The 16,443-nt window shown below is 47.9% G+C and overlaps 1 protein-coding gene across 1 annotated transcript in view; it reads right to left on the bottom strand.

The window, feature by feature from the left end:
- Nucleotides 1-16,443, bottom strand: part of MPP1 (membrane palmitoylated protein 1) — a 54,732-nt gene that overhangs the window by 8,586 nt on the left and 29,703 nt on the right. The window contains exons 6-9 of the mRNA XM_001513172.4: nt 9,212-9,414; nt 7,993-8,099; nt 462-542; nt 21-101 (exon numbers count right to left, since the gene is read on the bottom strand). Coding sequence (XP_001513222.1) covers nt 21-101; nt 462-542; nt 7,993-8,099; nt 9,212-9,414 — 472 coding nt within the window. The remainder of the gene's footprint in view (nt 1-20; nt 102-461; nt 543-7,992; nt 8,100-9,211; nt 9,415-16,443) is intronic.

The following is a 16,443-nucleotide window of genomic DNA, read 5'->3' as shown; positions in this document are numbered from 1 at the left end:
CAGCCCAGATAGCTACTCACACGGTGTGGGGTACACAAACTTCTCCGGGTTGTTGCTGAGCAGAGCGTTCTTAATGTGGCTGCGACCCACTCCGTTGGCACCTGTGAGGGAGAGAGGAAAGGCGTGGTGGGTGGAGGTGCTGGGAGAGGGAGGTGGGCACCTCGCCATGGGGCAGAGGACACCGGCCTCCCCAGAGACTGGGGAGAACAAGGAGTGGGGAAGAAGGGCAAAGCCAACACATCATCGGGGCCGGGGATGTGTGGGGATTCAGCCAGGAGCACAGCTGGCATCCGGCAATGCGGGCACAGGGGGTATTTACCTTGGGACAGATGAGGTTGTGGACGACCCCGGTATCTAGTTCCCGACAACTCTCCCCATCGCAAGAGTCCTGGTCTATCTCGGGGTGACGCCAGCCCAGGCCTTTGGGGGTTAGAGGGTGAGGGGCGGGGGGCAGGCCGTACCGATCAGCACCAGGGTCTTCCTCTTGAAGGCAGGCAGCCGCACCACCTCTTCGTAGGAAACCACGTCCAGCTGGTCAAAAACTGGGGACGGATGGAAGGGAAAATACGCTCAGTCCTGGAATCAAGGGTAAGCATCCCCTCTCCATAGCCTTAAACTGAGGCCCCTTCCCGCCAAACTCCTCCTTGAATCCTTCTTGCTATCAGTGCAGGTATTTGTGCAGATTTTTATCGATTCATGTTTTCCTTCTTTCCACAGTAGAGTGTAAGTTTCTTGAGGCTGAGTATATATCTATGATTTTATTTATCTCGATGATATTTACCCCAGACTACTTGTTTTGTTTTGATGTCTGTCTCCCCCATTTAGACTGTGAGCACTGGGCAGGGATTGTCTCTATCTGTTGCTGAACTGTACATTCCAAGCGCTCAGTACAGTGCTCTGCATACAGTAAGCACTCAATAAATACGATTGAATGGATGAATGTTTAGGCAAGCAGTAGAGCCTAGTAGAAAAAGCACAGGACTAGGAGATCTGGGTTCTAAACCCGACTCTGCCACTTGCCTGCTGTGTGACCTCATACAAGTCACTAAACCAGTCTGTGCCAAGTTTTCTCATCTGTAAAATGGGGATAAAGCTAGCCATCCCCTATAGACTGAGAGCCCCACGTGGGCCAGAGGCTGTTTCTGATGGGATTATTTTGTATTTGCTCCTGTGCTTTGCACACAGTAAACACTTAAAATATCATTATCATTATATTTGTATTTTTAACTCGAACCCCAAGAGCCTAGTGCCATGCTCTGCCTGTGTGGTGATACAATGATCTTCGTTGACTGACTTTCCTTGCCCATAAGAATTAGAAATTCATTCGATCGCACTTACTGGGTGCAAAGCCTGTCCTTTGAGAGAGTATTTTGTACTTTGAACCTGTACAAAGCGCTTGGGAGAGTACAACATAACAATAAACTACATCGCTTCTTTCCGGGACAGTGATAAGGGAAGGCAAGGAAGCATCACGGGAGAGGCGGGAGTCCTCCAATCTCATCTCCCCTCTCCCCATCCTGGTCCTCTCCCAGAGGATTCAGACCGGAGGCTGTGACTCTCCTTGCAGAGGGAGCTCCCAGGAATTCACTGACCATCCGTCACCCAGTTCAGAAGAAAGACAGAGCCCTCCGACCTCCAGCGCCCTTCTGGGAGGAGGTCTTCAGGACACACTGCTGCTGGAATAGGCTACAGTCTGCTCCAATGTGGGGCCCGGCTGAGGAAATGACCCCTGAGTATACAAGATCTCCTGGGAGAAGAGGAAGAGATTCCAAATGGCCCGCACAGATGGCTGTTCAGTGCTTGGAAATCGGGTGGAAAAATCAAGTCCCATTTCACCGGGGTTTTTAATGGCCCACAGCCATATGTTTCGCTATTATCAGGGCACTTACTGATCATAATGAGCCCTTCCTCAGACTGGCGCTTCCAAGGAAGCGGGCAGCCTTCTTGATGATGATGGCATTTGTTAAGCGCTTACTGTGTGGAAAGCACCGTTCTAAGCGCTGGGGAGGATACAAGGTGATCGGGTTGTCCCACGTGGGGCTCACAGTCTTAATTCTCATTTTACAGATGAGGGAACTGAGGCCCAGAGAAGTTAAGTGACTTGCCCAAAGTCACAGAGCTGACAAGCGGCGGAGCCGAGATTTGAATCCATGACCTCTGACTCCCCAGCCTGTGCTCTTTCCACTGAGCCACGCTGCTTCTCCTTCAATAATAATAATATCGATATTTGTTAAGCGCTTACTATGTGCAGAGCACTGTTCTAAGCGCTGGGGTAGATACAGGGTAATCAGGTTGTCCCACGTGAGGCTCACACAGTCTTAATCCCCATTTTACAGAAGAAGGAACTGAGGCACAGAGAAGTTAAGTGACTTGCCCAGAGTCACACAGCCGACAAGTGGCAGAGCTGGGATTCGAACCCATGACCTCTGCCTCTCCAGCCCGTGCTCTTTCCACTGAGCCACGCTGCTTCTCTAACCCTTCTCTTCTCCTCGTGGAGTAGACATATGTCCACTTTGGAGAATGCTTACGTAGGTACCAGCTCTGCTCCCTCCAGGACTGCCCCTTCTCAACCACGCTGAGGAAACTTAGCAGGGGCCCAGGAAGCCAAGGCTGTCAGTCAGTCATATTTACTGAGCGCTGACCGTGTGCAGAGCACTGTACTAAGCGCTGGGGAGAGGACAACAATATACCAGATACAATTCCTACCCACAACAAGTTTACAAGTCGAGAGAAGCTGGGCCAGTGGGAGAAATCTAGAGAATCCACAGGCACTGCCCCGACCCTGAGCACGCCCCCAAATAGCACCACGTCTGCTGCGGAAGCAGGCCCCACACGGTAATGATTATAATAATGATGATCATCTTATTATTATTATTACTACTACTAATAATAGTAAGTGCTTAACGAATAGAACACAGGCTAGGGAGTCGGAAAGACCTGGGTTCTAATCCCGGTTCTGCCACTTGTCTGCTGTGTGACCTTAGGCAAGTCACTTAACTTCTCTGGGCCCGTTACCTCATCTGTAAAATGGGGATTAAGACTGTTGGGTCCCATGTGGGACATGGAGTGTGTCCAACCTGATTAGCTCATATCTACCCCAGCTCTTAGTACAGTGCCTGGCACATAGTAAGCACTCAACAAATAGCAAAAAAGAACCAAAACAAAAAAATTACTAAGGGGCAAGCACTGTGCTAAATATTGGGGTAGAAGCGCTTAGTACAGTGCTCTGCACACAATAAGTGCTCAATAAATATGACTGAATGAACATAGGATCATCAGATCAGACAGAATCCCTGTCCCAGAGGGGCTCACAGTCTAGTGGAGAGGGAGAAAGATATTAACTTCCCATTTTACAGATGAGGAAACCGAGGCCCAGAGAAGTCAAGTGATTTGCCTAAGGTCACACAGGCGGGAATAGAATTCTGGTCTCCTGACTTCCATGCTAGGGCTCTTTTCACTGGGCCACATTGCTTCACTGAACCAACATGCTACTGAACCATCAAGGGTGAAGGAAGTGGGAAACACTGGGAAAGATACGAGAAAATCAGGTTGGACCCAGTTCACGTCCCACATGGGGCTCACAGTCGTATTCCTCACTTTACAGCCAAAGTCACACGGCAAACAAGTGGAGCAGGGGCTAGAACCCGGGTGCTCTGACTCCCAAGCCCAAGCTCTATCCACTAGGCCACACGACTTCTCCGGCATGGTCCTGATCCCTACTCTGCCACCCACCTGCATGTGACTTTAACTTCTCTGTGCTCCAGTTTCCTCATTTGTAAAATGGATTTGGAACACTTGTTTTCACTCCCTTTAGACTGTGAACCCCATGTGGGTCAGGGACTACATCTGACCCAATTTTCTTGTATTTGCCCTAGCGACTAGTACAGCGACTGGCACATAGTAAGTGCTTGACAAATATCACAGTTATCATTCCTGGAAAGAGATGGGGATGCTACTGAACCATCAAGGGTGAAGGAAGTGGGAAAGGCAGAGATGGATCACACTGGGAAGACCAATTCTCCAGTCACTTCTAGCAGCTGAGGTAGAGAGTCCTTTCAACTAGACTGGCTTCTTGGGATTGTGCAAACAAGCTGAAAGGAAGCAATATGGCCATGCTGTGGGTCTGGGCCCGGGCCTGCCAGAGGATGCTTGTGAGGAGGGAGGGGAAATCGCTCCAGGCGGCTGGCATGGGCTCAGTTAGCTGGTGATGCCAACTGGTCACTTTCTTCCCCTGAAAACAGAAAGGATTTTTCTTACCGGGACAATAACTCTCTCCCTAGGGAGCCTAGTTCATCTTCAAGGCTGCTGGGAATCAGATGTTTAAGAATTTTTCTAAAAGGTAAATGTTAAAGGAGCCTCTCCCCTGCGAAATCCATAAGAATCAGTGTGGCCTAATGGAAAGAGCCCGGGCCTGGGAGTCAGAGGGCCTGGGTTCTAATTCCAGCTCCAACCACATACCTGCGGTGTGACCTTGGGCAACTCACTTAACTTCTCTGCGCCTCAGTTACCAACTCTGCAAATGGGGATTCAATACCTATTCTCCCCCCTACTTAGACTGTGAGCCCCCTCAGGGTCCTGCTTATCTTGTATCTAACCTAGTGGTTAGTACAGTGTTGGACACATAGTAAGCACCTAAATACCGCAATTATTATTCTTTAGTTATTAGGGCAGGATATCTCCTCTCTCCTCTCCTCTCCCTTAGCACCCCCCGCTCCACCTCCGCTCTTGGGCCTCCTAGCTCAGTCAGCTAGTCCATCACAATTATTGAGCACATACTGTGTGAAGAGTACAATAGAACAATAAACAGGCACATTCCCTCCCCCCGTCTAGTAGGGAAGACAGACACTGATACCAATAATGTCCTTCAGAAGGAACTACAATTCCTTCCCAAGGAGACCGGTGGGATCAGCCGCACAGCTGAGGAAATGAGGACTCCAGAATTCAGCTCTCTGGGCAGAAGAGGAAGAGGAGTGTTTGCAAACACACTTGTGCAAAGTTCGGTGGTTAAAGACCTTGGTTTCAAAGTCACTGTCGGAAGAGAAACAGCATGGCTCAGTGGAAAGAGCCCGGGCTTGGGAGTCAGAGATCATGGGTTCAAATCCCAGCTCTGCCACTTGTCAGCTGTGTGACTCTGGGCAAGTCACTTAACTTCTCTGGGCCTCAGTTCCCTCATCTGTAAAATGGGGATTAAGACTGTGAGCCCCACATGAGACAACCTGATTTCCCTGTATTTACCCAGCGCTTAGAACAGCGCTCTGCACAGAGGAAGCGCTTAACAAATACCAACAATATTATTACTATTACTATAAAGCTTCTCCCCTTCATCAGTGGGACCAGATTACACTGCAATACGCTTGGCTTTACCACCAACACCCATGAGATTCCGTTTCCTCTAAAAGACGCGGTCAGTGACCTGCGGGGTCTTGCTATTATTCATTTAAAGGGGCAGAAGGGGGCATGTTCTTTGGATGGAACCAGACATCTCTGAATTTCAAATCTCCTTCAGACGCTTCTTCCCTCACTGGTCTCAGGGAAGACCCCTAATCTCCCTCTGGATTCCCTTCAGACTGGTCAAGGGGATGACATCTTCCTGTCCCCACCTACCTCAGAGCCTCAGTTTCCAGATGGCAGAACTGATTAATATTGCATCTGGGAGCCTAGTGGGGCCAGAGCTGATCTGTTGTCCAAGTCCTCACACTGGCCTGGAACTCCCTCTCCATTCACAACCCACAGATTCTCCATTCTCCCCATCTTCAAAGCCCTCCTAAAATCACCTCCTCCGGGAGGCCTTCCCTGACTAACCTCTTTCCCCCACCCTATTTGCCCTTTCTTCTGCATCTCCTATGCACCTCTCAAAGTGGTTTGATACTCCTCCCACAACCCCACATCACTGATGTATATATCCCCATACTCTGGCGCTTCCCCTATCTGTAATTTCTTTTAATGTCTGTCTCCCCTACTAGACTGAAAAAACTCTTTGTGGGAAGGAACTGTGTCTACCAACTGTATTGTATTGTACTCTCCCAAGTGCTTAGCACAGTAAGTGCCCACAGAAAGCAGCATGTCCCAGTGGAACGAGCAGGGGCCTGGGAGTCAAAAGGACTTGGGTTCCGGTCCCGGCTTTGGCACTCGTCTGCTGTATATAAGTCACTTCACTTCTCTGTGCCTCAGTTATCTCATGTGTAAAATGGAGATTAAGACTGTGAGCCCGTGTGGGACATAGACTGTGTCCAACCTTGTATCTACCCCAGCACTTAAAACAGTGTCTGGCATATAGTAAGTGCTTAATAAATACTAAATAAATAAATGCCATTCAAGGAGGTTGAAAAGTGCTCTCCACAAGGCCAACGGGGCTGGAAAAGAAATGACCGAAGAAAAAATCCAGTGGTTCCAGAATCATTTAGGAGCATTTAGCAGCTCCCACAATTCATTAATGAGATCATTCGGATTTGTTGACCGAGATGCCCACACCAGCCCTTTGCACTGGGCCAGCTGGTTCCAGATGACAACACAACGGCACAAAGTGCTGCTGCTTGCAGGGGGGCACACAGCGACTTCTCTGTCACATCTCTGCTTCTGGGTGGCTTGCTGCCACTGGACACACAGGCGCCCACTGTTCTGTAGAACTGAGGCGATGGGAGGAGAAACAAGCCAGACCCCACCACAGCTCTAAGTGGTTAGAAAAAGGGACGGATATGCCTCAGGGGAAGGGAAAGAGTTTAGAGTAAGGAAGGGTGGAAAGCTAATGGAGAGAGCCTGGGCCTGAGAGTAAGAGGGTTTTTTTTGTTTTGTTTTTAATGATCTTCGTTAAGCACTTCCTAAGTACCAGGCACTGTACTTCACACTGGGATAGATACAGGAAAATCAGGTTGGACCCAGTTCACGTCCCACATGGGGCTCACAGTCTTATTCCTCACTTTACAGGTGAGGTAACTGAGGCACAGAGAAATGAAGCGACTTGCCCAAAGTCACACGGCAAACAAGTGGAGCAGGGACTAGAACCCGGGTGCTCTGACTCCCAAGCCCATGCTCTATCCACTAGGCCATACTACTTCTCCAGCATGGTCCTTAATCCCTACTCTGCCACCCACCTGCATCTGACTTTACCTTCTCTATGCTCCAGATTCCTCATTTGTAAAATGGAGTTGGAAAACCTGTTCTCACTCCCCTTTAGACTGTGAAGCCCGTGTGGGTCAGGGACTACGTCTCACCCAATTATCTTGTATTTGCCCTAGTGACTACTACAGTGAATGGCACATAGTATGTGCTTGACTAATACTACAGTTATCATTACTAGAAAGATGTGGGGGATTAGAAATGCAAAAGCAGGTCCAATCTCCCTCTAGTAATCCTCATGGCAATACTAATAATTGGCTCTAGTAGTCATCTCCTTATGGTATTCGTTAAGCTCTATGTGCCAAGCACTGTTCTAAGCACTAGAGTAGACGCAAGAACATCAGGCAGGATTCGGCCCCCGTCCCATATGGGAATCACCATCTCCACTGATCTCACTCGCCACATCCATATTCTCAGGAGATAGGAAGCACACGTCCTTTACATTGCAGAGAGGCACAGTGAGGGACAGGGCTGGGTTTCTGTGTGACAGCAATCCCCATCTACATATGTACCCCCTGTGAGAATCTCAGCGTTCCCTAAACGGCTCTCCCTTCCGCCCCAACCTCCCTCGGGCTGTGAGACGCTGCTGCTCTGTGAGCCTGGAGAGGGGACGAGGAATGGGATGGGGAAGTCGGGGAGGGAGGACACTTATGCCTATAACTGTAATTTATTGATTTATATTAACATCTGTCTCCCCTCTCTAGACCGTACGCTAGTTGTGGGCAGGGAATGTGTCCGTTTATTGTTGTAGTGTACCCTCTCAAGTACTTATTTCAGCGCTCTGCACACGGTAAGCACTCGGTAAATGCAACTGAATGAATGAATGAAAGAACGAGAGGGATCTCTGGGCCTGAAGGGGGGCCAAGGGTGGCTTACTTGAGCTGTGCTTGGCCAGGTACTTGTCCTTGTATTTCTTCTTCTTCCCAAAAGGGCTGCAGCTCGGAGCTTCGCTGGGAGCGGACTGGGCCATGCTCGCCACTCGCCTGGAAAAAGAGAAGACATCAGGGTTTGACTGTCCCCTCTAGACTGGAAGCTCATGTGGGCAGGGCATGTGTCTCGCATACTGTTCTACTGTACTCTCCGGAGTGCTTAGTACAGGGTTCTGCACACAGTAAGCGCTCAATAAATACAAATGATTGATTGATGAGGGAGAGAAATGGCATCCAAGGAGGGAGGGAGGTTTCATTCATTCATTCATATTTATTGAGTGCTTACTGGGTGCAAAGCACTGTACTAAACACTTGGGAGAGGACAATACAACAATACACAGACACGTTCCCTGCCCACAGTGAGCTCGATCCCCAATGCTCAAGTCCCAGGGAAGAACGAACTAGTGATCGCTCCCTTCTTTAGAGGGCAGGATACTGGTGAATGAGTCGCATCCTTCTGGCTTGCTCTGGAAACAACAGGTCTAGTCCAGAAACCACCACCAATAGTGTGATAAAGCACCTCAACCATCTTGGCAGGCTCCCGCCCAGGCCAGTGTGAACCGCCTCCTGTCTCCCAGCTACCCGTGGGGCTAGGCCCAACAGTGGGGCCCAGTTGTTATTGTCTTAAGACAAAAGACCAGGTGTCCCTGGATGGCAATTCCAGAAGGGTGACGAAAGTCTTTCCCCAAACCTCTTTGCCTACTCAATTATTATTATGTTATTTGTTCAGCGCTTATTATGTTTCCCACTGTCACAAAAGCAAGAGGGGTAACAGACAAGGAGTCATTGTTGTGCTGGGACAAACTCCCCTTTCCCTCTCTGATGCATGGGGGTGGATGGAAGGTTCAATACAAAGAGAAGATAATCCTCCACCCATTGCACCGGGTGGATGGTGAGTCTATGAAATTTGTTTCCAGAAACTGGACAGGGAGAAAATAGCAGGTTCCAGAGAGGTCTGGGTAAATCCTCTAATGGGGAACCTGAGCAGAAGTTAGGAATATGGTCTATTCCTAACCACTTGGGTGGCTCAAAGGAGGGGCACCAAAATATATGACGGAATCCCTTTATTGCTTTTTAAAGGTATTCTCTAAGGGCTTCCGACAGAGTCGTGGACTGAACAGACCACTGGTCCGACAGAGTTGAGGCGACGACAGAATACGGCCTACCACTCTTGCAGCTCAGGTGACGGGATCAGCCCCGCCGAGGCCGACTCCGCGTTGGGGCTTTCCACCTTGCCCTGCCACCAGTTGCTGTCATCCTTGTTGATGATCTGGATGACGTCCCCGGTGTTGAACTTCAGGCCGGCCTCCTTGCAGGGAATCAAGTGGTCCTTCTTGGGGTCGTAGTCAAACTGCGCCCGCATGAACATCTGAAAAAGAGGCCAGGAGTCATCCGGGTGGCAGCCGACCTCTTGGTTCCCAGAGAAACCGTGCGGGTGGAGGCGGCTGCCCGTCTTCCTCGGACGCACACCTGAGGCAATGGACGTGGCCGGGCCTGAGCTCTACCCGTCTCCTTCGGCCTCAGCGACAAACCAGACTCGATCTACGGGATCTCTCAGAGGGCAGAGAAGCAAAGGGGTTACCCCCGCCTGCTGCCCAGCTGGGAGACCCACCTGGTACAACAGCTACTTAGTAAATAACATGGATGGCAACGGCAGGCTCCATGGGTGGATCGGTTCATTTCTCTCTGCTCCGATCAGGGAATAAAGCCCTCGTCATCTCTCAGAAGGAGATGTTGGAAGCCCATTGTTAGGGAAGGATTGTCTCTATTAGTTGCCGAACTAAGCAGTAAGCGCTCAATAAATACGATTGAATGAACATTGGAAGCAGGGGGTGAAAGGGTGAGACAGAAAAAGCATTCTAAATTGATTCCTTTAAATAGGGCCGATTTTTTTCTAAATGGTATTTAAGTGCATACTATGCTCTAGGTGCTATACCAATGCTGGGGTAGATACAATCTAATCCGGTGGACACACTCCCTATTCCACATGGGGCTCACAGTCTTAATACCCGTTTTACCGATGAGGTAATCGAGGCCCAGAGGTCTCAACGTCAATGCGATGCAGACAAGTGGAAGAGGTTGGATTAGAACCCAGGTCCTCTGACTCCCAGGCCCGTGCTCTTTCCACTAGGCAAGGGGAACCATTTGGACAAATCCCAGCAAACTACTGCTCATCCCAAACACTCCCTACAAGACAAAGGGCACTTCCTCCCTCACTATCATCACCTCCTTCTGTGTACACACAGACCCCTGATCAGCTGACGGTCCTAAGAGCCAAGAGGAACCAGAGAAGAAAATGCTTCCTCAGATGCAGCGTTCTTTTCATCCACTTCTGGCCACGGTTCCTATCGGTGATTGAGGCGAGGAGGTTCTCTAGAAGGTTCCAACCCCTTCTCTGGATGGGGAGACCACATCAGGAAGCCACTAGGGAAACGGGTGTGACCCCTCAGCAGTTTTGGGTATTTGTTTCCTTTGCTCCCCATAAGAGCAGTTGCTTCCTCTAAACACTGAGCAATTAAAACCAAATCCCAAGACACCTCAAAGCTACAGTTTGAAGCTGAACTGGTGATGGTAATTATAGCCTAGGTGGGTGGATGTGGCTGAAAAGACTGACACAAGATTGACAGACCATCCCACCAGGCACCCAAAAAGTTCCTCCTTGGTTGTCCTTGGTTATTTTGCGTCTCCAGTTTGGTTTTCAATTCTCCCTTCCTATCCTGTTTGTCCCAAAGCTCCTGCTCCAAAAGACCCATTCCCTCACCCCACTCCGTTTCCCTGAATGCTCGGGGCCTATTCTCTGTCCCTGCTGCCTTCCTGCAGGCCACGGGATCTCCTCCCGCATGACTTCCTGGAAAAAGGCAGAGGTTGTAAAAGAAGGGAACGATGGGAAGCCGACCCTCCATCTCCTCAGTGCCAATGTGAACTCTGAGCCTTAAGGTCTCTAGGCAAGAGGAGAGAAATAACAGATTTAATAAAGTCATTGAGGAGGAGGAAGTGTGAAAAGGGTACTATTCACCAGCCTGAGTTGGGGGTACCTGCCGTTTCCTCACTTTATAATAATAATAAATGGCATTTGTTAAGCGCTTACTATGTGCTGAGCACTGTTCTAACCACTTTGCCAACTGGGAGTTTTAGGGTGCAGCAGCATGCCCCTTGGCCTTTCTATCTGACAATCAATCAACCAATGATATTCATGGAGTGCTTACTATGTGCAGAGCACTGTACTAAGACCTTGGGAGAGTACAAGACCAGAGAATTAGCAGACATGTTCCCTTGCCCATAACGAACTTACACTCTAGAAGGGGAGACAGACATTAATATAAATAGATAACATAATATAGAATTTAAAGATATATAAACAAGAGATGTGTGGTTGGGGGGGATATATCAAATGTCGAAAGGTCAAAGATCCAGGGGCATAGACGACACGGAAGGGAGAGGGAGTCGGGGTTGCTCAGTCAAGTCATAATCCCAGGAGCGCTGCTGCTTTCCTTCCCAACGTATAATAATAATTATAGTATTTGTTAAGTGTTTACTCTGTGCCAGGCACTGCACTAATCGCTGGATCGGATGGATACAAGCAAATCGAGTTGGACGCAGTGCCTGTCCCACGTGGGGCTCGCGGTCCTGATCCCCATTTTACTGATGAGGTAACTTGGACCAGACAAGTGAAGTGACTTGTCCACGGTCACACAGCAGACAAGTGGTGGAGCCGGGATTAGAACCCATGACCTTTTGACTCCCGGACCTGTTGTCTATCCACTATGCCATGCTGCTACAAGGCTGTATCTCCCAGGGCTGCGACTCCCAACATTTTTTGTGCACACCAGGCAGACAGGAAATTTGAGCCAGGCAGCATGTGAGCCTCTGCAAATTTTAGACAGTCCTTTCGACCAACGGACTTGGACTCTTGCACTTTATGTTGTCTTCTATTTATATTATTTCATCTTTCCTACCATATCAGTCACCAATCCCCTCTCCACCTTATTTCTTGATTGCGAGCCCTAAAGGGCAAGAGTCCATTGCTAATTCTCAACTTAACAACTTGTTGTTAAACCTCATCTGTAAAATGGGGATTAACTGTGAGCCTCACGTGGGACAACCTGATTACCCTGTATCTACCCAGCGCTTAGAACAGTGCTCTGCACATAGTAAGCACTTAGCAAATACCAAAAAAAAACCCAACAAAAAAACTTATTTTTTCCCCGTGTATACAGTACTCTACCCACAGTAAGCACTTAATAAGCACTACTAATACCACGACTACTATTACTAATAATGGAGGTATTTGCTAAGTTACTAAGTGCCAAACACTCTACAATATAAACAAATTATTCATTCACTCAATTATATTTGAGTGCTTACTATGTGCAAAACACTGTAGAGTGTAACAAGACACATTCCTACCCACACCGAGCTCACAGTCTAGAGGGGGAGAGAGACATTAATATAAAGAAAACATTACGGATATATACAGATTAGACACAGCTCCAGTCCCACATGGGGCTCACTGTTTAAGGGGGAGGGAGTAAAGATATTTAATCCCCATTTAGCACATGAGGAAAGTGAGGTACAGAAAATCAATCGTTGTTTACTGAGTATTTACAGTGTGCAGAGAAGTGTACCAAGCTGTTAGGCGAGTACAATACAATCCAGAAGTTAAGTCACTTGTCTACAGGCATACAGTGGGGAAGCGGTGGAGCCGAGATTAGAACCCAAGTCTCCAGATTCCCGGGCCTGACTTCTTTCTACTACCGTTATTACTTTCACCAGTCCTTTGACAATTCCTCCTCCTCAGCAAATTCCCAAGACGTCGAATCAATGCCTTGTTTAGACTTCTGTTCCTGATTCCTTGAGATCTGTTACAGGCCACATTGCCCACTCCCTTCGGTGGCGCCCTGACCTGCTCCCTTCATTTACCCCGCTTCCAGCCCCACAGTACTTATATACACATCTGTAATTTATTTGTTTATTTAATATCGGTCTCCCCATCCAGACTATAAGCTCACTGTGGGAGAGAATGTGTCCATTTATGGTTATATTGTATCATCCCAAGCGCTTAATACAGTGCTTTGCCCACAGTAAGCGCCCAATAAATACGATCGATTGATCAATTAAACGGTGATAGAGAAGGCATAGGACAAGACACTTTGTGATCACTGGTCACGGATCACGCTGACAGCCAAGCATCATTCTTCCCGGCTGGCCAAACCCCTTTTTTTGGATGTTGCTTTTTAACCCTCCGTCATTCATTCATTCAGTAGTATTTATTGAGCGCTTACTATGTGCAGAACACTCCTTGGAAACGGACAGGCTTAAACTGTGAACTGCTTCCATTAGCCATGCAGAGTCACATGAAGTTGAGATGAGTGTCTGAGACTCCTCCCAAAAGAAATCCAACCTAAACTTGTCGTAAAATTTGGCACCACTCTCTGTCTGGTACCCATCGAAACTTGGTCCAGGGCCACTGAGTGAAAAGACTCGTAATGGAAGTAACTTGACTCTCCTTGGCCACACATTCCAGCTGGAACTGCAAACACATGGTTGGAATTCCTTAATTGACAGCCCATTCAAATTGATTAAAAGCTGTGTGAACTTGGAGTGGACGGAAGACTAGAGACTAATGCAAAATGGAGACAGAAATCAGCGTTCAGGTTTCTATCATGGTGTCACTGGCTGGCTATGTGACTTTGGGCCATTCATTTCCACCTCCTCATATGCACTGGGAGGATTTATGAGATAATCACTATCTGGAGGTCTCTCTGAAAGCACTGTCCAGCTACTGTGGCAATCCAGATAGATCAAAGGCTTTGGAAAGATCATAATAATAATAATAATGATGGCATTTTTTAAGCGCTTACTATGTGCAAAGCACTACTCTAAGTGCTGGGGGGATACAAGGTGATCAGGTTGTCACACGTGGGGCTCATAGTCTTCACCCCCATTTTACAAATGAGGAAACTGAGGCTCAGAGAAGTTAAGTGACTTGCCCAAAGTCACACAGCTGACAAGTGGTGGAGCCGGATTAGAACCCATGACCATGACCGGGAAGAATCATGAAGCCAAGTGGCAGAATTGAATATAGTACCGGGGATTACAACAGCAATCAACTACAGAGCAAAGGTCGTTATTCATAAATGGCCACGTGGAAAGGGCATATAGGGGCACACGGGTCTTCTGAGTTACAACCACTCAAGCAATACAGTTCACAGTCAGGAATGTCATCTTTGAATTCAAGGGACAACTCTCTCTAAACATATAATCATGAGTCAGGGAACCTGGGTTCTAATCCTGGCTCCACTACTTACCTGCTCTATGACACTGGGCAAGTCACTTAACTTATAGAGTTTTTTTTGTTTGTTTGCTTTTTTAAATGGTATTTCTTAAGTGCTTACTATGTGCCAGACACTGTACGAGATACCGGGATAGTTACAAATCAATCAGGCTGGAGACAGTCCATGTCCTACATGGGACTCCCAGTCTTAACCCCCCATTTTACAGATAACTGAGGCACCAAAAAGTTAAGTGACTTGCCCAAGGTCACACGGCAGAGAAGTAGCAGGGCTGGGATTAGAACCCAGGTTCTTCTGACTCCCAGGCCCGGGCTCTATCCACTAGGCCATGCTGTTTCTCTGTGCCTCAGTTCCCTCATCTGCAAAGGTGTGGGGAGGGGGAGTCAATACCTGCTTTTTCTCCTACATAAGACCGTGAGCTCCACAGTCGACATGATGATCTTGTATCTATCCCAGAGTTTAGTACAGTCCTTGGCACATAATAAATGCTTAACAAAAAAACACAATCATTATAACTATATAGAATATCATAAGTAGTAGTACAGCATAGGTAACTGCAGCTAGCACCCCCAGCTTTTTAGCAGAGTGCTTGGCACATACTAGGTGCTTAAGAAATACCATCATTATTGATAGAGGCCCAGGCACCAATGCTCTAAATTAATCCCAATCCCAAGAGATCAGGGATCAGGCTGGAGGATCAGGCTAGACTCCAGGAGGTGGGCCCTTGTCCTGGTCTTATAAACTCTGTGAGCTGGCAAACTCGATCAAATCCTTCTCCACTGTACAATCTGACTTCCAAAAAAAGGAATTTCGTTCAGCAGGAGATGTATAGGATGCTCTCTGAAGAAACCCTCAAGCCACTTAACTTCTCAGGACCTCAACTTCCTGACTTCTACAATGGAACCTCAATGTCTGCTCTCTACCTTAGACGGACTGTGAGCCCTGTGTGTGATAGCAACTGTGCCCAACCTAATTATCTTGTATCTACCCTAGCGCTTACCACTGAACTAAGCGCTGGGGGAAGATACAAAGGAATCAGGGTGGATACAGTACATGTCCCACATGGGACGTTCAGTCTTAGCCTCTATTTTACAGCTGAGGAAGTGGAAGCACAGAGAAATGAAATGACTTGCTCAAGGACAGCAGAAAAGTGGCAGGACCAGGAAGAGAACCCAGGTAGTTCTGACTCCCAGGTCCATGTTCTATTGAGCTGCTTCTATACTGTTCTCTCCCAAGCACTTAGTACAATGCTTTGCACATAGTAAGCGTTCAATAAATACCACTGAACGATGACTATTAATCTGATGGAGCAAGTAAATTACCTCTGGATTCATTGCACTTTCCCTAATCTGACCTGCAAGGGGCAGAAGCAAGGCAATTTCAGAAGCTGCACAACTGCACGCTTAAGTCCGTTAGCCTGTTATCACTGGACAGAGGTTTTAGATGAAGGAAAATTAATCTTCAAATTAATGGGGCAGGATTTTCTCCTCCTTGAGGTACTGAGCCCATTAAAATACTTCAATCCGATCAAGCTGGAACCGGCCAAGGAAAGAAGGGAGCTATTGCAAATATTGCCCATGGAGGGAAAACAATGAAGTTTCAGTAAGAAACCATCAGTGACAGTTTTAATGGGCAAAGAGATTTCATTGAAAAGATGTGAATTTCTGGTACAGATTTGCCAACTAATCTCTAGGTGGGAAAGCCAATTTTCAGTAGGAGGGAAAATGCACTCAGACTTTAGAAAATACAGTTGTATCTGGCCCTCAAAAGAGCTCATCTCTGGCAGAGGAGACAGTCCATGAAGAGCCAGGAGATTTGATGAACCGTACTTTCTAACAAAGCAGAACCAAGTCCACCCAAAACAGACTGTAAACTCCTTGAGGGCAGGGATCAGGTCTCCTTTTCCTGCTGTACTCTCCTGAGCTCTTAATACTAGTACTCTGCACATAGAAGGCACTCAATAAATACAACAGATCCACTGAATGCAGTTAAGTGGCGGATTGGCAATCGGCAATCATAAAGACCTGGCAGTGGGGATGGCCGCTGTGAAAATTTCAGAGCAAAAATCCACTTCTGTTCCTCACTTTGGTGGGTTATCAGGCAGA

This window comes from Ornithorhynchus anatinus, chromosome 6, assembly GCF_004115215.2.
Source record: "Ornithorhynchus anatinus isolate Pmale09 chromosome 6, mOrnAna1.pri.v4, whole genome shotgun sequence".
NCBI classification, from domain to species: Eukaryota; Metazoa; Chordata; class Mammalia; order Monotremata; family Ornithorhynchidae; genus Ornithorhynchus; species Ornithorhynchus anatinus.
This window is presented reverse-complemented; position numbering and strand designations above follow the sequence as displayed.